Source organism: Falco cherrug, chromosome 15 (genome assembly GCF_023634085.1).
Source record: "Falco cherrug isolate bFalChe1 chromosome 15, bFalChe1.pri, whole genome shotgun sequence".
NCBI classification, from domain to species: Eukaryota; Metazoa; Chordata; class Aves; order Falconiformes; family Falconidae; genus Falco; species Falco cherrug.
In genome coordinates, this window is record NC_073711.1 from 14,840,355 (window position 1) to 14,864,666 (window position 24,312).

Genomic DNA, 24,312 nt, shown 5'->3' on the forward strand with positions numbered 1-24,312 from the left:
AAGAAGAAATTGCATTTGCAAAACTGCTCTCAGACATGCACACATCCTCTGCTAATGCTAGCAGGCATCCAGTGCCAGCATTAGGACTTAATCTTTCAAGATTTCTTCTGACTAGTACCAAAGGACAGCAGTCAAACATTCCCAGACACAGACACCAAAATCTTTTGCTTAAGATCTGTATTTTAGGATGAGGTCTTTTAGGTAAAGATCTAACAGCTTCCATTTCTAGGTAAGCCCTCATTGCTATCTGCGTTAAATCTGACTGTATCTACATCTCGTCTATTTCATGATGGCTACATGAACGTTCCTCCAGGCACAGGACAGATCTGCAGCTTGCAGAGACTGGAGTAGCCCCACGTACATCAGAGGTATTTTACAGATTTACAGTGATTGAAGAACTTGACACTTAAATTCATGCTCTTTACTGTGCCTGATTGCTAAACATTCCTTTTCAGACGCATCCAAAATCTGCCTCAGAAAAAAAATTTGCTAATTCTAGCAAAGCAACCAGGCACATAATGGACTTTTGACTCCTTGCTTCTTGGCCAAAGGCTGTCACCACCCCAAAAACCCCGTTATCCCATAACGGCAGTGCCAAAAGCAGAACAGCTGAAGGCTTTGAGACCTCACCATGATGTCCTGACTCTTCACTGGGCAATTCCTGAGCCCAGCGTTGCAGTCAGGTAGAGCAGATGAACACCAAAAGCCATAGGGATGTCGAGGCACAACAGATGACTCCACCATCCTTCTAACATCACCCTTCCTCCTACCTTGCTATAGCTCCTTGGGAGCAAGGGAGAGAAAGCAGATACAGCAGTCCCATTACTGCTCCTCGAGGAGCAGCTGGGGGGGAGAAACCCAAATAAACGTAACATTTCCCAGGTCTTCTAAAGAAAGAAGCACACTGCAGCAGCTGCTGTGCAGCCTGAAGGCCAGCCCTGCCACATGGGCTCTGTGGGCACAGAAGCCAGGAGCTCTCTCGGTCTGCTTCTGGTTTGACACAGCCTTCTGGGTCACCTCTTCTATCCCAACAGCTGGGGGAGCGTTTGTACAGGAGCCCGCCCTGAAGATGTTGCTCCTCTCCTTGCCAGCCTATCTTTAGTTATTAAGGTGCAGGATGGCCCAGGGAGATGCAGGACCTGGCTTCACCACTTCTCCAGCCCTTCTGCTGGGGCAAGAGCCCCAAGCCAGGAGCACTGATAGGTCCATCTACAAATGCCAAGGAGAGGTTTCTAAAATTGCCTGTGATGAAGTTCCGCCAAAACAGCTCCTGCACAGGGATCTGGCAGGGACCCAGCAGCAAACAAGTGTGTCTCATCTGAAACCACCCAGAATTTTTGTATCCATCTCAGGACCTCCAAGAATAGCTCATGGGGATACAACATTTCTGTCTTGCACCATGCTCTGGTTCTGAAGGAATCCCCCAAGCGTGTCCTAAAACAACTACAAAAGGCAACAGGAGGCTCCTCACCACGCTCTGACCTTAGCCAATTCTGCAGCAAGTGCCTCCCCACTGCAGGACAGAAGCTAGACTGAACCCTTGTAGCAAAGAACTTTCTTGGCGAGTTTACCTCGTCCTGCTGCTTGCCATTTCCCTCCAGACAAGCTCTGACCATCGCAGATGGAGCAGTAGCCTTTGACAATAACTTTTTCTGCCTTTCTTTTCTGGCTGTTTGCGTGCACACATGGATATGCAACCTAAGCAACATGACCAGACCGCCTGCACGGTGAAAGGGTTAATTCCGTTCAGTATCCATGTGACAGCCCGAACTGATCCCAATGAACAATTCCCACTACAAAAATGTCAGGCAGCCTCCCATTCTTGGGCTGGGAAAGCCCACATTCCTGCTGGAACACGAGCATCTGAATAAAGAGGTTTGTGCCACTTCTCTGTGTGGCATGGCAAGCAATCTTTCAGCATGACTGACAGATACAAACGCACTGCATGCCAAAGTCAAAATTTCCCATGTGCCGGTTAACAACCCTCTCTTTTTTTTTTTTTTTAATTTTTTTTTGCAAGACAAGAAGTGGATTAAATCTTTGCAACAAACAATTTAATTGCACCTCTAAGCTCCCCTCAGATCGCTATCTCCTGGGAGCAGATCACACTTTCACCCCTTTGCAAAGAGGAGCTGGGTCTGCATCTGCCTTGCTACTTCACTCCAAGGCGTGACAAACAAAATGATTTCAGAGAGGGCAGAGGTAATGCCCGTTCCCTGGCAAGCAGCAAAAGCAAACTGAGCAGTTTCCTCTGAAGATTACACATGCTCTTATCACCACCGTGAATCCTTCTCTGGTGCAGCCTTCCTGAAGGGTTCAGAGGAGGTGACACATTCCAACCAGGTGGTTGCAAAACCTTCAGATGTTTCAGAGCAGGAAGACTATTGAACGTAAATTCTCTGATGGGATTTTGTTCAGTGGGGGAGGTCAGGAGGGTAGGGCAGTTAAAGGGCTTTCCCGTTCTCTGTTCTCTGCCAGACCACGGCTCCTCAGAGAGGTGGCTCTCACCGAGGGCAGCAAGGCACTGTGTGGGTCACTGCCTGCGCTGGCTTGGGGGCTGTGTGCGCCAGCCGTGAGCAGCAGGGAGTCAGTCACAGGCTGTTATGTCATTTACAGAATAATCCCACAATGCTGGTGGAAGCTGTCCCTAGCAAGGTTTCCTAGTGCTGCTGCCTAAAGCTCTGATAAGGATGCCTCTTTGAGTACTTAAAAAATCACCCAGAATAAGTTTTCAGAGGGGAAGGGGAGCAGACCAGCCTCTGCTTCTTAGCCCTGAGAAGGAGGAACACTAGCCTGAAGGTTTCAGGGCTCCTCTGTGTCTGCTCTGCCCTGCCCTTTCCCTCCTATAGCTGGGCGACAGGAGCTGGTTTTTTTTAGGATGTACTGGATTCCTCATTATTTGGGGTGAACAGGGAAGGAGTTGTCTTCTGTGGAGCCAGGACTGACAGCAGACTGGGAGGATGGCTTTTGCTTCACTATGAGCATCACAAAACCAGGTAAAAGGTATTTTGAGACTCAAAAAATAATCAAAGGTAGCTTCTATGCAGACAGCTTGCAGACAGAAGCCTGGGGAGCAGATCCTGTGCCCGAGACTGAAGCACAAGACACCCAGAGCAAGGTCCCTTTGTTGATACTGTCCCACTGGGGGATGGGGGGAGGAACCGGAGACAGAGCCAGCAGCAGCCACCTCCCCAGCTTACCACACGTGCAACCGAAGTCCTGCACCGAACCTGCTCCAGTTCCCAGCACGGACCTCTTGATGGTGCTGCTTAGCTCTCGCCCTCCTAAATCTGAATTGTGCCCACTGCACAGAACACCCTTCTGCAGGGCAGCACCAGCAAGACACTGCCAGGCAAGACAATGCTGTTGGGCATGCCATGAAAAGTTGCTGGATCTGTCCTGTACCACCCAGTCCTCTGGCATATCCAGTACAGCGCAGAGCTAATGAGTTAAATTCTCACCGAAACATCGCATCTCGCAACTGCAAAGCTGCTACCATTTGGAAAAATACTTTGAAACCCAGAGCTGCCACTCCCCAAGGTTATGCACTGCCTCCAGAACACATCCATGCTTCGGGATGCAAAGCTCAGACAGTTAATGAACGGTGTGTGGGGCGCAGGATTGGCATGTCTGAACGCACACTGCAACATTTCTGGCCGGGATGGGCAGTCTCCCCAGGCACTAACACAACAGACCAAGTGCAGAAGGCTTTCATGCAGACTAAGATGGTTACGTGCAAAGCGAGAAGGTGAAAGGTCCAAGTACCAGGTCAAAGGTTGCCTCGAGCGGTCGCTTCAGTGATCTGACAGCTGGCTGAGTCTTAATTAGCAGGCAGCGAGCACATGATGGCAATGGGCCGGGGAGGGGGGGTCAAGCACAGTAACAAAAACAGCAAGCAGAGGTGTGTCAAGAGAGAGCAACATTTTGGGGAGGCGAAGAGAAGAAAAAAAAAAAAAAGTGAATGCATTATACAATATATTAAAAAGGCGAGGCATGCACAACATGAGGTGGCTGAGTAATTACCTGGCCTAGCAGCTAGTCAGCTATTTTGCCTCGGTAAGACTTAAAAGTAAAGAAACGTCATCACAGGACATGTGCTTTAGAGCTTCTTCACTACAGCTGGCACAGCAGGTCAGGAGCGCTCAGGGATTAGCACCTGCAAGCAGACTTGCACTGGGCTTCAGCCCTAATTCTGCAGCTACACATCATGCAGAGGTCAGCAGGAGCGCTTGTGGCAAGGGAAGGACCACTGGTAAAGAAGGGAGGTTCAAGCACATGCATACGTGCCATCCTGAACTGGGGACTGAGCCTGACCCAGTTCACCTGACTGTGCTGCACCGACTTCAGCCATGCAGGAGTGAGTAAAGCTACTACTTCTGCATGTCAAGTAACTGCAAGATTGGGTCCCTCAGAAATACCTTCTGAATTTAGATTTGTAGTCATTCCAAATCTATTTTAGAAGGTACACCCATCCGTCCGGCACATGTTTTTTGATCTAAGAAAACTGGGCACCATTCTTCCCTTTAATAAAGTCTTATTCCTCAACAGGTACAGTAAATGTATCAAACCTTGAAAAGTCAATGAATAATGTAAGCTGTTTTGGTAGCAGGGGTGATGCAACAAGCCATCAATAAATATTTTAAAGGTTCTAGTTAACAGCATACAAATAAGGTTAATTACATTTTTAAGAGAAGCCAGCAGCATGAATAAAACATGCATTGGCTTTGGTTAAGTAGCAGTGCCCTAGATAATAAGTGAAAAAGTAAAGATTCAATTGTAAAAAAACATGAGTTTCATTTTAGAAGGTTCTTTTTCAACAGACCTGGGCTCTTGTTTCAACAATAATAAAAATAGTAAGGAGTCTAATAAGAAACCCTCTGCAGGACAAATAAATACTGCAGTATAAATTGGCTCTTCAAATCCCATTCCAGGTAATACTGATGCTACAAGGAAGGCAGTTGTTCAATTTCTAGAATCGTCCTGGTTTTGCATTGTTTCACCGTGAATGAAAAGCAAACTCTTTTACTATCTTAAAAAAAAAAAAAAAAAGTATTTAGAAAAATTTTAGTAGCCTTACTTCTAAATAAAAAAGGAGGCAAGAACCTTTTTAATAATAGTTATTTAAAAAAATGAAAAAAAACACGTAACAGATGAGGTTGGAAGGGACCTCTGGAGATCATCTAGACCTACACCCTGCTCAAAGTAGGGTCAACTAGAGCAGCTTGCTCAGGACTGCATCCCAGTAGGTTCTGAGTACCTCCAAGGATGGAGCAACCTGTTGCAGTGTTTGATCGCCTTTACAGTGAAGAATTTTTTTTCTTATGTTTAAATGGAATTTCCAGAATGTCCATTTCTGCCCATTGCCTCTTGTCCTTTCACTGCCACAGAGAAAAGTCTGCCTCCATCTTCTTTACTTCCCTCATCAGGAATTTATACACATGGGTAAGACCCCTCTGGACCTATTCTTCCCTTCCTAGGCTGAACATCTCAGCCCTCTCATCTCTGGAATAAACAGGTGCCGTTCAACCAAATTCAACAGAATAGCAAACATTTAATCCAGCAAGAAATTTTATCTGATAATTCTTCTTTGACTAGTTTTTAGAATTGTAGGTATTGGAAGTCACAATTCAAATTAAAATGCAGGTGCGACCATCTCTACCAGGTCCAAAGTATCAAACAGGTCAGGGAGTTACCCTTGGTTTGAGCCTTGTCGTTTGACTAAGCCCTGGCAAAGTTACCAAGCACAAGTTTGCTAAGCTCAAACAACTGCTATCTTGTCTGCTTTTATAAAGTCAGTGGAAATTTTGCTACCGACTTCAACAGGCCAGGATCTCCCTGCAAAGGATGTGTTATGGGATGGGCAGTCTTTGCTTTCACGGTGTGCTGAGGAAGCTAAACTGACACCTACAACTTAGCCAGGGAATGTTTTGGTTCCAAGTGCTGCTGTACAAGTCACATCATGATGTCATGTCAGAAAATCACACTGTTCGCCACCACGTTCTTAACTTGCGAGTTACCGCGCCATTCAGGGCTTCACGCTATGGTGAGCACACAGAAAGGACAAAGAGATGGGATTCATACTGCACATACTCTCAGCTCTCTAGTCAGCCATTTACAAAGCACTCCACTTTTCCACAAATGACACATGTGACATAAATGAAATCTCCTAGCAATGGAAATAAAGCTTGAAAAGAGTTCTACTTACCATCGCAGCTGCAGCTGTCTGGTTCACCTGGTGTTGAGCTGCCTTGATTTTGGCTTGCAGGTGTGCAGGGGGATGAAAGTACTTGCATTTCTCCCTAGAGCATCGACCTTTGATGTAATCCATGCAAACTGTAACAGTATTTTCATTTGTGTCTATCATTGCAATATCTATAGGGTGAGCATAGCGGCAATCATTCTCACCACGTGTGCAATTTCCACGCTGAAACTCTCGACAAACCTTAAAAGAAAGTCACATTGTTGAGCAGAACATCAAGTTACTCTTCATTCAGCACTTTCAACACAGAGTATCAGTTCAGTTGGCCACATTAAACCACATGTGTATTTTAAATCCACGCTCATCTTGGGTAGCCCATATACCAACAGTCACAGGTGCAACTGGTGCTATTCACAACTGGTTCAGGGGATGAAAAAACCACAATGTTACCAAGGCCAATTACCAAATGCAAATGAAGGACAGAATTTGAGCGAAATGGAGAGTGACCCCATGAAGCGTATATCATTTTTCCAGAACTTCTGGAGCTCAGGATTCCTGCCCTGCCTGTAAAGCTTAAATGTTAATAGCTTTGCCATTTGTCTCTCACCTGCATTATGTATTTGTTACAGAGCACACTCTTGGGTAGGATGTTTAATTCTAAATGTTACGTGCTGCTATGTGCAATAAATACTTTTTCTTAAATATAAGGAGACTCTTTCACATAAATAGTCTCACTGCCCTCCACAACAAAACTCCAAGCCTGGCACTACATGACAGTGCATTTGATAACACTGCAATGTGCTTGTAAGGTTGCTACATCCTTGGCACTGGTGAGGCGGCACCTTGAATACTGTGTTCAGTTCGGGGCCCCTCGCTTCAAGACAGACATTAAGGTGCTGGAGCATGTCCAGAGAGGGGCAACGGAGGTGGTGAAGGGTCTGGAGCACAGGTCTTATGAAGAGCAGCTGAAGGAACTGGGGTGTTTAGCCTGGAGGAATGGAGGCTCAGGGGGGGGACCTGATCACTCTCTACAACAACCTGAAAGGAGGGTGTTAGTGAGGTGGGTGTCAATCTCTTCTTCCAAGTAACAAGCGACAGGACAAGAGGAAATGGCCTCAAGTTGCACCAGGTGAGGCTTAGATTGGGTATCAGGAAAAATTTCTTCTTGGAAAGGGCTGTCAAGCACTGGGAACAGGCTGCCCAGGGAAGCGGCTGAGTCACCATCCCTGGAGGTGTTTAAAAGACATGTAGATGTGGTGCTTTGGGACATGGTTTAGTGGTGGACTTGGCGGTATCAGGGTAACAGCTGGACTTGATGATCTTAAGGGTCTTTGCCAACCTAAATGATTCTATGATAATAAGGTGTTGCCAAAACTGCTAGCTTTAGGAAGCTCTTGCAGATCTTTGTAAGTTATAACCACTGAGGTATCAAAGGCAGAGAAAAAAGTTGCACAAAATGCATCTGCAAGCTTTACTTCTCTGAGGAACCGAGAAAAATTGTTGAGGACTATAGCTGGTGGTGTAGATCATGTACCAGTGCACTATCAGACTGAGTGTAGGAAAAAGTGAGATGTCAGCAAGGCAATATAACACAAAACAATGTGTTTTGAAATTACACGCTTCTCCACTACCTTCCTGTGTTATAATTTACACCTGCAGGGGCCTCCGAATTCAGGTCCTCAGCCCTTATCTCCCGCAGAGCCTCTGCTTAGGGTTTGAAAGAGATTTACAACTCCTCCAACACTAAGTCCCAGCATGCCCAGCTAACTGGTGAGGAGGAGACGCTTTTCCAATGCCCAATCTCACCACTGCCAACAGTGTAATGCCTAAAGGTATCTGCAGAAGTTCAGTAAGCCCAGTTCTAGACAAATGAAGTGCCTGTTACTTTCAAAACATCTCCCACCCGCCCCGTGTAAGGGCAGACCATCTACTCCTTGTGTAGCAGACCACACACAGAAAACAACAACCCCAGCCCTGCCCTAATGCACACTGAAATCAGGAAAGTGAGTGCTCCCAAATTTTCAGTGACTTCCAAGGATCTGGGATCAGGCCCCCCCCGCGAGAGTCTGCTAGAGCAGAGAGCAGCAGCCCTGTGCTAGGAAAGCTGCAAGTTAAACTCTGCACTGTGCTGCGTGAGGTCACGATAGCAGAGACCAACAGCTAGGACTACATGTCCTTTTCATTCCCGTCAGCAGTATCGTATCAGACGTCCAAATACCTCCAGTTTATCCGTACGCATCAGTTTCTGCCCAGCAGAGCCTCCTGGTACTGTAACAGTAGGATTTCCGGAAACCAGGACAGGAGTATTTGGTAAAAGCTCTGCAGGAACCAAGCCCATCCCAGGAGAAACATGACTCAGGTAGGGACTAAAAGCCATCGTGGGGCTTGTTGCAAGTGATGGAGTCACAGGAAACGTTGTCTGTGTATAAAAAGAGAAAAACCAAAATATTAGTTAAAAAGCTCTGTCTTGGATTACCCATCAAAGCCTCGCCTCACTTCAATCCTTTTAGACAATTTGATTAGCAACATCAAAATGCTGCACTCTCCCATCTATTCATTTATTGCCGTTTACTTGCAATCCATTCGCTTCTCCTGACTCACAGATTTGTGACTCATCCTGAACACAGGGCATCTTTGTTTGTCAGATCAAAGCATATTGATGATCTTTATAGTTTAATGACACAATTAAGAATTTCACGCCAGCAATTAGGGCAGGCCCAAATTAAACAGACTTCTCACTCCCAAATAAATGTCTCAGCTTCTGTGTGTCTACACCGCAATGCTGTACAGAGACCCCAAGGTAAACTGCAGCTTCAGGACCCCGAAGCAGGTAACCCCGTTAACTAGTTGAGTTCACTATCAGCCTCCACGGAGCTCCACGTCAGCACGGCCAGGGGGGCTCAGGTAGGCAAAAGGCGTCATTCAGTCAGGCGAGGCATCTCTGCTGTGGTTTGCTTGGAGGTCCAGCATTCTGCACATCTGGGCTTTGTTTCAGACTGTCAACAGCCTCCAGGCAAAAGCCATTTTGCAGGAGTACCCCAAACTCACTAGTGCCACAACATGCCAGACCTCGTGGCTTTGGCAAGAGCAGGTGGGTCATGGGCTTGGAATAGCCTTGGACAGAGCGTACCAGATGAGATGGCTCAGGTGGGCTGATAAGAGATCCAGGATCCCACCTGGGCTGCAAGGAACGATGTTCCCATGAGGAGACAGAACAACGGGCCAAAAAGATCTTAAGTGCTTCAGGTCAATAGATCACATCAGGCAGGCCTTCCAAGCGCAGCAGAGATTTAGCACCGGTGGGCAGAGCCACTTCCCCGGCCTGAACCGCTCCAGCAGCGCCCATCTGGGAATGGAGCTGCTGTTCTGCCAGGCAAGTGAGATCACACAGAGCTCCTAAGCAGGTGCTCAGTGGAAAATCTGTCCCTGGCCTCGACAGCCAGGGAGTTGGTGAGACTTTAAAGCACCAGATCCGAGGTGCATTTGGGAATGAAACCAATTCCAGCTGATGAACAATCCCCCCTGCTCACCCAAAGACCAGAGCCTGCAAGGCAGCACTCCTGCTCCTGTAGCAGAGCCTCCAGCAGCCCCCCGGGGAAGCAGCCTGTGACTCGCAACTATTTATATTTTCCCTTCCACCACCTGCTCCGCTGTGACCTCTGGGTTACATTTAAAGCTGCTCATGCCTACAGTCATATGTGATGCCGTCCCCGGTAGCTAGAGCCTCTGCTTGGCAGTAAATGCAAGCATGCTTAGAAAATGGCCTGGGGCGTTTTTGGGCCACACGCATTATCCCCTTCCTTGCTTTTAGTTTGGTACTTCCAGTCCTGTGGGCTTCTAAAAGAAACCACACGTGGACAGCGTGTTGCTCAACAGCATCTTCATCCCAGTACTGCTATATACTAGGAAATACTGCTTGTTGCAGTCTGGAAGAAGCTAGCCCACATGACACCAGCCAAGCTGTCCCAGCCTGTCTTTAGCCTCACGATGCCCCCTCCCCAGGGTCAGTGACAGCCAGCAGCTCCTGAGCTGATGGGAAGGGGGACAGCAGGTCGCTGCCAGTGTACATCCCGCTTTCTCCTCCTCGAGGAGGAGACGCAGCCTCCTGGATCAGCAGCACTGGGTGCTTTAAGTCTAGCAGAACCAAATAATCCTCTCTCTGGGATGGATTTCTAATTTTCCTTCTTTTAAGCCTGAGCCAAGCCCCACTTCAGCTGACGGCAGACTTCATAACTATTAAACCCAGAGATCCTCCAGTCCACAGCTCTTTATTAAATCATTTTCTTCTCTTTCAATTCTCTGTGGCTCCCAGACATTTTACACCTTTTGCTGCTAGAAAAGCTCTTTAAGGATCTTCAAACACCGTGACTCCCCGAACACTTTAGTGCGAAGGCAGCATCCATTAGACTGTTTTCTTCTGTGCGAGCACCAGTAATTACAGTGGCATCTGCTGAACTTCTGTCACCGTTTGCCCTGTAAATGCTATTTTAAGGAGCTTCTCCAGCCTGGCCAGTCTGTGCAGGGTTATGCTGGGGCCTGAGATGTTGTCAACGCTTGTTTTATGTACCCGTAATAGCTGAAACCTGGCAGCACACATCGTTTGCAGAAATGTGTGGGCAAATCTACCCTATGTTTTTTCCAGCATCTAATACAGCAGGAGTCCTGGCTATCCCAACACAGCAGGTATAGCACAGACATTGCTCCAAAATTTCAGGGGATCCTTTAAGGCAGGCTTCCCTTGCCTGGGCTCAAACACAGCCGGGGACCAGCCCAAGGATCCAGCTAGTTACCAAGACGGAGGGGCGATGTTCCTCCCACTGCTCAAGCAGAGGATGCCAGGGCATCTGTGCAGCCAGGGAGGAAGGCTGAAGTCTTGCAATGCCTCACACTCAGTCAGTTCACCAGAAACCGGTAGGAAGGGGTGTGAAACACTCATGGAGAGGTAATGTATCAGCCTCTCCACCAAAGTCACCAATATAAACAGGGAGGGAGTCCTTCTCCCTGAAACCAGTCCCCATCTCCAAAGCCATTCCCCAAAAGCAGCCCCTCTCCTCACTGGGAGCAACTGGCAAGGGCTAACAGATCCAAACCCAAGCCAAAGCAAGCGGAGGAAAGACGTTGCTCAGGGAGCAATTGAGGAGCACCATCTACTCACAATCCTGGAGACCTGCAGAGGGCTGTGTAAAGGACCAGGATGGGTTTTTATCGCTGCTGCTGGTTGTTCACCCATTTCCACGCCCTGGCATCTATCTGCTGCTGCATTCTCAAGGTTTCACAACCACTTCTGCCCACCTGAACTATGCGCCCAATGCCACTGATTGAAAGTGGCAGTTCTGCTCCACACCCTGCCCGTGGGCAGGGGCCTGACACTCCGCAGCCATTTCCAGGGGATGCACAGCCAAAGAACGATCAGACCTCACTCAACACATTAAACCTAGAAGCACTGGGGTTTTAAAGTCTGAAGCGTGCTAAGCACACTGAAAACTGCTCCTTTGTAAGCTGGCATCAGGGAGCTCTGTATTTATTGTGGATGGTGAGGGGAAAAGATGGGCTGCGCTCACTGCCAGCCCTGTCTGCCTGTCTTGGATTGGGAAATCCAGTCTGGCTCATGTATCCATACCAGTAACAAAGATGCTGCCAGCCAAACCTCTCCTCCCTTTACATGTCTGCAGGTCCCCTGTGTCCTGATGGAATCTGAGTGCAAGTGAGTTTCTTCCTTACAGCCAGAATCCAACTGTAATTTTCACTCCAAACAGTACTGGTCTCCTCAGTGTGCCTCCCATCCATCTCTTGTGATTGCTGTGCTGGTTTTGGCTGGGGTAGGGTTAATTTTTTTCACAGTAGCTAGCATGAAACTATGTTTTGGATATGTGCTGGAAACAGTGTCGATAACAGAGAGACATTTTAGTTATTGCTGAACAGTGCTTATACAGAGCCAAAGCCTTTTCCTTCTTCTCACGCCACCCCACCAGCGAGCAGGCTGGGGGGCACGAGGAGCTGGGAGGGGACACAGCTGGGACAGCTGTCCCCAGCTGACCCAAGGGATGTCCCACACCATAATGACATCATGCTCAGCATATAAAGCTGGGGCAAGAAGGAGGAAGGGGGGACACTCCAAATTATGGCGTTTGTCTTCCCAAGTAACCTTTACTCGTGATGGAGCCCTGCTCTCCTGGGGATGGCTGAACTCCCGCCTGCCCATGGGATGTGGTGAATGAATCCCTTGTTCTGCTTTGCTTGCCTGCGCAGCTTTTGCTTTACCTATTAAACTGCCTTTACCTCAGCCCACGAGTTTTCTCGTTTACCCTTCCAATTCTCTCCCCCATGCCACTGGGCAGGGGGCAAGCAAGCTGCTGAGGGGCTTAAACCACAATAACTGTACACAGCCAGGAAATCTTGACAGATCAGTGTTATGACTGTACACAAAAAAAGTCTCAGCTTAGTTGCTGGTGTGCTCTAGGGCAAAACAGATGGATTGAAAGTATCGCCACTTACCCCTGCTGCCCCCCTTAAAGCTCTTACAAATTCAGGAAATACAGGGGCAGGTTTCCTTGCAAACTAACTTTTGTTAACTGTAGGCATGTGCAGACACTACCAGTAACTCCTGAGCAAAGTGAAACAGGTTACAGTGCAGCAGCAGAGGGGTTCAGACTAGTAGCAGCTCACAGGACTGGTTTACTGAGTATTAAAATGCTTGCAAGAATAAAAAACTAATAATAAAAAAAAAAAGGAGCTGAAATGGCTGCTGGGAGAACCCATCTCAGGGGGAGGGTGCCAAGGACCTTGACAGCTCTGACCTCCTCACAGACCGTGAGAAGAGGAGCAGTTGGGTTGAAGGTGTGAACAGAGAGAAGGGACCACCCCAGGGAGGGACATTTGTTACCAGTGGCAATGGAACCTGGAACAGCTGATTTTGTTAACAAACTAGAAGTTGTATTCCATTTGCCTAGCAGAAATTGTGCTAAAGCTAGAGAAGAAACAACAGAGTGGGTGTGAAGAGGAAGGCAGAGGAGCGGCTGGTGTTTTGTCGAACACAAGCGCTGTCTCAGCCAGGAAGTGTTGATTCTGAGTTACCTCAGACCCTAAAAAGGGAAAGCCTGAAAATGAGAGACCCAATATAAATACAGAGGTGTTGATGGCCTGAAGGAGGAGGGGAGACAGGTCGCTGCTAAGCATCTACACATGGAAAGCACACAAAAAACAGCAGCAGCTTTTATTACAGTCTGGTGATAGAAACGTCGAAGATAAAGATCTTGTACTGACAAGGCTGAAGACCCTGATATTGGAAACATAATTGATGCTGTTCATAAAAAGCAAAAAGCTGTGTTCTGCTCCAATGCAACTGCATGGGGCTGGCTGTAAAACCACCCCTCTAACATAAAGGCTGAGCATGCTGGAATAAATCCAACTGGCCAAAGTATCCAGCTACCTACCGCTACAGATGCTTGTTCCCCTATCAGACTGCAAAGACACACTCCTAGCGCTCAAAGGATCTCTCATTTGTGGGCTGCTGTAGTGGAAAAGTCAGGTGTTAAAGCCCCACAGCACTGTCTCTTGGTAGACACCGGCTCCCAGTGGGCCAGGGTATGTGTGTTTATTCGTTCCTACTGTGCCTTTGACTAGAGGCTGAGATACAGGTCAGGTTTTTGCATGGAACAAATGCATGTCCAAAACACCTGCTGAAATCTGCTCCAGCCCTTGCTCCAAGTGCCACTGGTCAAGTGAGTTGCTCACCCTGTGCTTTAACCCCTCCAGCAGCACCAAGGGTCCTGCTGCCCCGTGAGAGGATGCAGACCTGGCTTAACGTCTGTGTCGTCTTCAGAGGCATGGGTGACTCAGAGCTGTCAAGACAGTTCTGGCTACAAAGACCTTGACAGGAAGAAGGATGAAGAGCTTGAGAACAAAGATGGGAAAACAACTTCGCCGTGCAGCAGCAGAGGCAGCTGCAGGGCAGGAGCAGAGGCAGGTGTGCCAACCTTGCCATGCTCTATCCAGCTGCCTGTTCAGACACAGCTAACAGGGCAGCATCATGCAAGACACTGTCCTACTCCACCAGGTCAATTCAGAGACTGTGCTGAAGCACCTCCATGGCCCGGCCAGCCCCAAAAGTCTGTCTTGCGCTGCTGCAGAAAGGGGAGGGTGAGGATCAGGCCCAGGGTGCAGCACTTTTTGGGTGGTCTTGCTTTGGCCCACACACAGCTCAAAGCGATCGTATCTGAGAAATCAAACATAGCATTGACCAAAACAGCTCTCTGTATCAATGCCAGAGCCCAGCTCTATCCGCCTTCAACCTGACTTTCACACAGTCCAACAGAAACAGAAGAAAAACCAGCCCAGACAGCTTCCAGCACAGCTCAACCGAAGGCAGCAAAGTCAAGGTGAATTTGGACTTTCAAAAGTCACAACTTCACTACAGAGTCTTCCTACTTGGCACCTGTGTGGTCTCTCCAAGGTCTCTCCCAGAGAAAAACCACCATGCTGACCAAATACCCTGCTCCATGTCCTTGCTTGACTTGGTTTAAAGTGCCGTACGAAGCAGTCCGTTTAAAACTGCATCACGGGCACCAAACATTCATGTGATTCTCAGCTTTGCACAAACGGTTAGCAGCAACATCAGAGAGCAGCCAGAGACTTCAGAGAAATAAGCTCATGCTAGCAACCATTAATTCACACCTAGTAGGCTTCCATGAGCAGCGTGCAGCAGGCAGCCCACCTGGGACACGGTTCTTCTCTAAGCAGCGCCTTCATTAAACAGCCAACATCTGGGTCCTGCCTCTCGGTTCAACGGGATGATTAGCTCTGGCTGGATGTCAGTGGCGGTGCAAGAAGATCTGGCGGTGACTGTTTAGATGCAAACTCACAGACAGACACATTCAATGCCATTTCAGGAAGCGTGGTGAAAAGCTGCTATGTCAAGTGCTGGGGTTTTTTGCGTTGGTTTTTTTTTGTTTACACGGTAGCTTTTCTGATGAAAATGCACTTTAAAATGTCTAAGCATTCAGCTATTGTTTGGAGCTAATAAGCACGCTGTTCCAAACCTCGTCTCTGGCAAGCATCCCAATTAAGCAGGCATCCCGTTGATCAGCTTTCTGATCACATGGGATTTGTTCTGCTGCTGCATCTGATATAATACTTTCTGCTTTGAAGAATTTCACGTGTAGCCAGAAGGAGGCCCCACCCTTCTCATTTAGAGAGAGAAAAAATTCTCAAAGCCTGCTTCCACTGGCAGCATCTTCAGGAAATCAAAGGCAGTTGAAAGAGCAATCTCTTGTTTGTCCTGAAATTGGTGTGGAGCAAGTCGGGCAGCAGGAATTGGACCAAGAGCTCGTTTACTCTGAGCAAAGTGTGGGAAAGCAGGAAGGGAGCAGTCATTGCAGAACAAATTTTTATTTTTCTTCTTTGCCCGTATCTCCCCCATGGCACAATTCAGAACCCAGGGACCTTTCTCATCAGATAAGGTTACCTCTGAAATTTCAGAGAGCGCAAACCAGACAAACTGACAGATTCAGTCCCAGAGGCAATTTAAGAGTGAAACTGCAGGAATGAACTGGACCTGCAAGATTGCAAAATGGGAAGATGGGAACTTTCCAAAGAGGAAATCCCAAAGATGTTTCAAATAGCCATCTGAAGAGTGTCCACTGTGAATTCCCCACAGAAGAAAACCCCAAACAGGAAAGGTTTGCTTTTGGTACAGGGCTAGGAAACCAGTGCTACCATTTTGCGGGAATTCAGGATTTCCTTCTGATGTGCACGTGGTTTCAAACTGCACAAAAGGAGGTGCAAAGATTACATCAGATTAGAGCTTAAGGCGCAGAGCAACTGAAGACTTTTTCTGTGGCCCGTTTTTTCTTCTGCCTCACTTTTCTGTCTTCAAAATGGGAAGAATAAACAGCGTTTTCCTAGCTTACACAGCAGGATGAAGATAAAGCTGCTAACACACACAAGAAGACCAGGCGAAGGTGAACACGGAAAAGTCTTCCTAAGACAGGAGGAACACGCCAGACTAAAGAAACGCCCTGGTATGGTGGCAGAGCATCAGCACGAAGGGGCACTGGCCAGCTTTCCCTGCTGAAATACAGCTCAGTCACAACCTCTTACACCACCAGCACAACAACAGCCTCCAGCCAGGAAGAACCCTTCACTAGTCTCTTGTGAAAATAAGCCAGAGACACCTGAGCTTTTCAAAGCCGGGATGACAGATGCTGAGTCTCAAGCCCCATTTGGGCAGAGAAGCCAGGCATTGTAGGTGGGACACCAGGAGGCCAAGTGCAGGCTGCTTCCCAGACTTGTATACCTTCAGGCTAGAAGAGTTTGTTCTAGGGATACAGCCAGACCTCCCGTGTGGCACAGCACAAGGAACCTCATCTGACAACTGCCCTTCAAGTGCACACTGCCCCTGAAAAGACATTTAGCCCCAACTTTAAATGGAGAACTCCCAGTTAAGCTCTCAGTTAAAAATGCGCAGCCTATTTATGTCCACAACGAAGAGCAGCTTCAAGACCTCTGACTTTTCTTAAAAATATATATAGCGACAGACTCAAACTCAGCTGACAAATGTCACCCCCTCCCAGATACACCAACTGGCAGACACAAGCTGTCCTCTCCCTGGCCTAACAGGGTTCTCCAGCCTGAAAACCTGTTTTAACTGATAGGAAAAGCAGGGACAGACAATGAAGGCTTCTCTGAACTACCTGCTCTGCAAACACCCCTTTCCCACAGGCTTCATTCCCTACCCGAAGAGAAGCAAATCATTCCTGCTGTTAATATAAACCAGCATTACTGTGAAAGACAAGTGACAGGGCTGTGACATTAGCACAGCTCTCTGCTGGGAGGATCGCAGTGAAACAGGGCTCACTCCCAGGCATAAAAAAGTATTAAGGTCTGGGTAGCATATTCATCTTCCCCAATTTTAGCCCACCAGTACAATGCATCTAGTCCAAAGGAGCGAGCTGGCCTCTTGCCACAGTGGGGAAGAACTCCAGCATCCTCACCCCAGTGTAAAACAGCTATCCAAAGTAGGATCCATTGGAATTCAGCCACTCGGTGTACGTGCGTTAACTGGTCAAATGTCCACCTGGTGGTAAGACCCTTCCACTTGATGCCCTGAATCTCGCATCTCCTTCGTTATCAAAGGAGAGGCACAGCTTGCAAGAAGATGCAGAGGTAGAACCAGACATCCCTCTGGAAGATGCTGCCCACAGCTGTGCAGCACAGACAAGCACAGGGCTGGGGCCCCCGTGAGCAAACAGTAAAGAGACGCAGAGCAGCGTGAGCCCGACTCATCGGCGTAACTTACAATTGGCTGTAGTTGCGCGCCTGGCAGCATGAACTGCATTTGCTGAGCAAACATGGCTGCGGCTGTCTTCTGCTGGATCAGGTTGTTGCGTCCATTTATTTCAAGTTGTGTTTTTAAGTGTGGGGGAGGGTGGAGATATTTGCAGTTCTCTCTGGTACACCGGCCCTAAAAAACATAATGAAACAGCATTTCAGTGAATGTAACACTCGGGGCAGGCAGAGAAATTTAATTAAGGTTTGTTTGGGTTACTGTAACAACACAATCATTTGGGTGGAGGCAGTTTGGTACTACTGTGCCTCTTTTGTTATTTTTCTATAGCAGCGCGATACTTAGGTGAAGAGAAGAACAACATGACTTCTCCTGCAGTAACACTAACCAAATACTATCAAGCTAAATCCAAAAGTTAGGCTTCCTGATGTTAAAATGATAGCTGTACAAAAGAAAAAAAAAATCTAATCTAACACAAAACCCAGTATTTTCAGAAGCTAGTGACAAACAGCTCCTGAAGCAACAACAAAAATTCCCCATTTTCTTGTGTGGGCTGTTCTTCCCCTCCCTTCCTCCCAACACCAGACCACTTAATTGGCCCCGACAAGCAGACAGCAAGAAACCAAACTGTCTCCACCACTTCTCCAGCTGTGCTGGGTAAAACGTTAAGATGACAGCTCTGTAAAGCAGCACCTCTGATCTCCAACATGCACGTACCCCGAGATGCCGAGAACTGGTAGTCACAGGAGGAAGACGTGAAAAAATTCCCCCCTTCATGCTTTCGTCTGTCAAAAGCCATAGTATGTTGCATCACCCCCCCACCTCCAATAAACACAAGCACTGGGGAAGTCAGTGGCTTCTCAAAAGCGAAGGATCACTAGTGTTACAGATGACCTCAAATCAACTGAGACCATTGCTTTTAAAAAAATCTACAAACTGTGCCTTGCCTTAGTAGTGTTTGCAAGCAGATAGAGGAACATAAATATCAACAGTCCACTGAACACAGAAAACTAGTAACAAATTTTGTCAGTAAGATGAAATAATCCTTTAAAAATATGGGGTTCCCCCCCACCCCACCGTGTATTCCCTCCTCCAGAAAGAGAGGCATACAAAGTACAAGGAACATTTTACGCAACTTTACACTTAAATTTTATAAATAACTTCTATGCAAAAAATGATGAATTTTTTTGAGGCAGTATTTCTTCGGAGCTGTTCAGAGCTTATTAAAATAAGGCCAGACCTGGGGTCCAGAGCTGTTACGTGACAGATAACTAAGAATCATTCCTGCTGCCAGCAAAGGAGCAGGACCTCCATCAGCCAGCCCGTCCCAGGCACTCTTGTCAAGCGCTGGACGCCAAGTTCTCAGCCTCAGTATAATTAAGTGTGGTTTCAAAAAGAGGCACATCGGGTGACCCCACGTACCGGCTCCCATTAGCAGAATCACTCACAGCAGAGCTGTAGCCCCACAACCAGGTCCACAGGGGTACACTCAGACTGGTGGAAGCCCCCAGGATGAGTCCTGCCTGCAGCCGGGATGCTCCTCTGGGGGTTTTTAAGACTTGCACGCACATACAGGTGGAACCACTGGCCAGTCTGAGTACCACTGCACAAAGCCAACACCGTGACCCGCTATGGGGGCTCTTTTGGAACTCCCACACAGGATCATTGGCATGCCAGGAGAAGAGTAGGTCACTAGAGCAGCCCGAGACCTGCAAACTTTAGGTGTGCTTTCCTCTGCCCCCCCTTCCTGGTGCGGATAGCGGCTTCACTGGGGAGAGGGCTGCAGAGCATTACTACAGCCTGAAAGGGGCTGTATGGCAAAGTATCATGAGAAACAAGCTCCTCTCTTATCTGCTCCAAGGAGATCAGAGAGCTAAACAAAACCCCTGGCTCCCTGTTGTTATTTTGAGGCAAATAATTAAATGCGAGAAGCGAGGGGAACCCAGTGGGACAGGAAAAAATCCACTCCCAACCTTCAGCAGCCTGCCTTGGCGGAATGAAACTCTCTGCCCTGCTCCTACAAGAGCCCAGCGCTTCCCAACGACCCAACTCACAAAGAAAGCGGCTTTTTAATGCTATTGTTTTGGCTTCTCAGCAATCCAACAGCCCCAGATTCCCAGCTGTGAGCTAATTGCTCACAGGCCCCGAGGACATGAATCTTCATCACCAGACACTTTCTCACATCTGTGTAAAGCAAGGGTAAAATGGCACCATGCAGCTGGCTGGTGCTCAGACAACCCAGCACTACTACAAGGTAAATAACTACATTAATCTGGAAGAAGACGACGACTCCTCAGCACTGGGTAGGTTTGGGTCGTCCTTCTCATGACATCTTTCCAGTAGCACAGGACTAGATCCCTCCACAGCCCTTCCCACCACCTGGGACCCAAGCAGAGCTCAGCATTCAGGCTCAGAGCACATCTGCAGCATCCCACCGCCACAGCTGGGCTGCTCAGAGCAGGAGCTGACCCCACACAGCAGCAGGAGCCGATGGCCAAGCAGCTGCTCTATTCTAAGCCCCAGACTTGGAGGACTTGCACACCAGCCTTAGAAATTCCTCCTGGTTGAAACTGGCACAACTGCTTTGGGTTGGGAAAACACTAATTTCTACCAAATTTGGAATAAATCGGTGTAGATGTTTCTACACTGCAGGAATAGAGAAGGTGAAAAAAAAGCTACTATTTTTTGTGAACAATACTTACAAGGCCTTCTTCAACTTGAAGAGGGCTTTGCTATTCTAACTGAAATTTTGCAATGTCATTGATACCAGCCATCCCAGCCTGGTGTGAAGCTTTGTTCTACTTTCTTCTCAAAACAGAGTTTGTTTAATTCCAACAGGGGGTTCTACAAACAGAAAATTTTTATTATCAACAACAAAAAAAAACAGCCCACACAGCATGAGGCCTTAATCCTGCAGACAAAGCTGGGAGCAGAAACCAATGTCCACACAAGAGTGCTACTGGTTTCAGTGCGGACATATTTATTTGCAAGGAACTGAGAGCTGTGCAAACGCTGCTGCAGAGCAAAGGCTGTGAAGTGCAGCACGGCTGTCAGCCAGGCCTTCTAGGGCTCCACGAAGACTCGATGAATCACTGCTGCACTGGGATTCAAAGCTGCACCTTCAGTCTAGCTCCTCCTCACCATCATTTTGATCCTGAGCATCATCAACCACTGCATTTCACCAGGGTGAGTTAGAAGCCGCAGCTGGGTCGTGTTGCCCTCTCCAATACCACAGTAGGTTCTTCATCTCTCAGATAATGAATTTCAGGAACTGACGATGTGACCGAGAGTGACAAAAAATGTTCCCGGTTTAGACATCCAGCTATGAAACAACTTCCAAGACGTCTCACTCTAAAATGATGGACGTCTCTAGTATCGTCTGAACTCCCAACACTGGTAGGGGTGATCCCTTCTTCTACACTTCCATCACAACGCCCACAGTTCTCAGTACTTCTCAGCAAGCATATGCTCTTCAAGACCAATTTCAGCTCTATGAAAGCCACCAGAAGGACAAAGAAACTGCCATTATTCACTTCTCAGTACCAGCTGCAACACAGCAGGGAAAACAACAGGGGACTGGTAGCAAATCTGCTGTGTGGATACTGGGCTGGGGACAAATAGGGACAACTCCATTTTATATCTGGGTGGCCTAGGAATACAAGATGAGAAAATACAACAGGAATCAGGCCCCTAAGTTTCAGATGAGCATCTTTATGCTGTAAGGCGCAGTTCTGCTGCAGTGACCAGCCATGGCTCCAGCACACCGAATGCTCAGCACGGGGCACAGGACAGTCCCAGTGTCCCGCAAAGACCTGCTGAGGCACTCTACAAACCGAGTGCTGCACTAAAAATCGCCATCCTAGCACCCGGAGGAGGCTGCTGCATGTCTCGGGAAGGAGCACTGATGGTGCTCAGAGACTACTAACCTGTGTCAGCGAGTGGCATGCTGAGCCTGCTGGAACCAGCACAGCCATCCTGTTGTAACTGGAGGAGTTTGTTGCTGTTACTTTAGCATGAGCACTGACCCCAGGGAAGGCGCATTTCCACCCTGTCCCAGGTGGCACACAAGCCTGCAGCCAGGGAATCACCACCCAGCAACAGACTCTGCTGCTGGCCTTGGTAACGTGCTAAATATAGCGGTATTTTCTGGCTCCTTGCAAAATGGAAGGAGTCTGAAAGACCATATTCATCAGCTGCTTTGCCAACTACAGCCAGGAGGGAAAAGCATATGGACTGCACTTCCTAGGCTTGAAAAACGGGTATTAAAAATAAATCATTAACAAATTTTATAGGAGTATCTTCTCCCCCTTTCTTCCCACACACTCCCCCCACTCTTACAGTAGGCTGCTGGCATGTGATTGACTCTGTGTTGCCAACTTAAGTCATGCTGTGATGGTGCATACTGTAAATGGCTGGCATCTGACACTAGCTAACATGACAGCAGCTTGCAGTGCAGCAAAGCCAGCTGTTCCGAGTGCAGCACTGATGGCAGCACACTCAAATCCAGAAGAAAAACCTGCATGACACCTGGACATTTGGAATCTGCTGGGCTGCACCTTTTCATCTGCATCCTAGCTTGGAGGGATGCAAATAAGAGCCTGCTGGGTACTGCATCAGGCTGTATGAACCTCCCCTAAGCATCCTCCACAAATTCTCCTCTCGCTGGCTGCTGAGGCGAGCTGCGCTGTGCTGCAGAAACAAGGCTTCCAGCACAAACCCAAGGCTTGCTCATGTTTACACCAGTAATGCAGTTTGTTACGGTCTCTTTAATCCTGGACACCAGTGAGGGGTTCCAGAGAAGACACATTTCTGGTTTTAATGACTGCACTGTATGTCCTGTCAATCACCAGTAGTTCTCATGTGAAAATCTTTAAGCGAATGTTGCTTTTCACACACTTGAGGCTGCAGTAGGCTTGTGCCCTGACTGTGCTGTCTTCCACAGACGCTGATGACGTGCAATGACTGACAGCAAAAAGAATGAAAAGAGACCAGGCAGGAAAGGATTTCCATGTTTTGCACAAAACCAGGCACCAAAACACAGCTTGTCTACATAACTTTTCCCTGCATGAAACAGCAGATTTCCACCCCCCCAAGAGGAACTCAGCGGGGAGGCACATTCAGAGATGCGCTGGCCCTGCTTACTCAGTGCCTGCCGTTCCAGCGCTGAGGCACGAAACGCTCTCTGCTTTCCATCCCACTCAGCACACGCATGCAGAGGCCTTCTCCTGGCTGGGAATCCTCACTCCTGCCAGAGCCTTGCATGGCTTTCACACGTGCAATACAAGCTCAGCCACCGTGTGAAGGGCAAACAGAGACCACCAGGTGGGAGGCAGAAAGCGGGGAGCTCTGGGCTTCATCCCTGTGTCCATGCAGCACAGCTAACAACACATACCGGGCAGCACGTGCTGCTCCAGGTCTACCCTACTGCTGTCTCTCTTGAAGAAGAAATACTGGGAAGCAGACTTGTATCTGGCAATGCCCAAGCTCCAAGTCCTTCACCCACCCTAGAGGGACTTGCAGCTTCAGAGTTACCCTTCCAGGAAAGCAGATCACAGGTGTTGAGAACACTGTCCATCCACCACTGCAACTCAAGTACTTCGTGCTCGCTATGGTTTGTCCCTGAGCTGAGCAGCTAACATGCTGGATGGATCGTGTGGCTCATCCTGCCATCTCCAATGCTACATCCCACTCCTCTTTCTGCACAGGTGGAGTGCTGCACTGGAGGGAGGAAGGGAAATGGCTGTCCATCGTCACTGCTAAAGCACACACCTTCTGCTCAGCAAACATCAAATAGCATGGAAATAGCATGTTTTCAACTGAAAAACAAAGGAGGCTGGAGCCAACAAGTCAGCCTGATCGTTAGTGTTACCTCTCACAGATAGGTGTTCAAGCAGCCAAGCTGTCACTCGCTGCAGTTCAAAGCCTAGCTCTGTACGTACCTTATCTGCAATTCCTTTCTACAGGCTAATGAAATGTTAAAAGTTATGCTGCCAACTGAGTCAGTGAGAAGTACAACCTTGCAACCTCCCTTGAACATTGACCCCGGCACAATACATCAGATAACTTCTGCTTAATAGCAATACTTTTCTCCTCACAGTGCTGGAGTAACTTACTTTTACAGAGAGATTTGAAAGTGCAATTATGTACAAAGCGCTCCTTGAATGTGTTCTCATGGAAGGTTGTTAGCCCACCTACAAGGATCCTAAAAAACACATCCAGAAGGATGTAGAGAAGTGACACATCACCCCCAGGCCTACACAGATCAACTTCATCTACGTTCTTTGCACCTATTACTTGTGTATTTTCCAGACAAGGGACTCCAACACATCACACTCCCTGCAGCTGATCCTCAGCCGCAGTTTTGCTCCTCCTGCAACTGAAGCCTAAAACATCTCTTACCCTTGAGGGCCAGAACAAGAATTATTCCCTTCCTCTTTGAGGAAGGGCCCATACTTAAAGGCTGCAGTCACATCTATCCCCCTTCCTCAAACCTCTCTGCTCTAGACTATGCAGACCATGCTCTTTCAATGTCATAAGCATGGTCTACAAGCCTTTCATGAAGCTGCTCCCCCCGACAGCCTGTACCCCTGCAGACAGCCTGTACCCCTGCAGACAGCCTGTACCCCCGCTGACAGACAGCCTGTACCCCTGCTGACGTTTGCGCATGCACAGGGCGCTGCGCTCCAGCTAACCCCTTACTAGTACTGCGCAGGTACAAAGATCACATGTCCTGCAGAGAACACTGCTGCTTATGCGTCCCTGTATGACGTTTTCTTTCCTTCCAACTGTGTAACGTTTTTGATTCGTTCTCAACAAGCCTTTTCTAGAG

General features: G+C 48.1%; 1 protein-coding gene across 12 annotated transcripts in view; it reads right to left on the reverse strand.

The window, feature by feature from the left end:
* Positions 1–24,312, reverse strand: part of MBNL3 (muscleblind like splicing regulator 3) — a 97,866-nt gene that overhangs the window by 18,144 nt on the left and 55,410 nt on the right. For all 12 annotated transcript variants that reach the window (XR_008735183.1, XR_008735182.1, XM_055727128.1 and 9 more), the window contains 3 exons: positions 17,496–17,660; positions 8,418–8,618; positions 6,206–6,442 (listed from right to left, as the gene is read on the reverse strand). Coding sequence is in view for 10 of the 12 variants with exons in the window: in XM_055727128.1 (XP_055583103.1) it covers positions 6,206–6,442; positions 8,418–8,618; positions 17,496–17,660 (603 nt within the window). In the remaining 2 variants the exon portion in view is untranslated. The remainder of the gene's footprint in view (positions 1–6,205; positions 6,443–8,417; positions 8,619–17,495; positions 17,661–24,312) is intronic.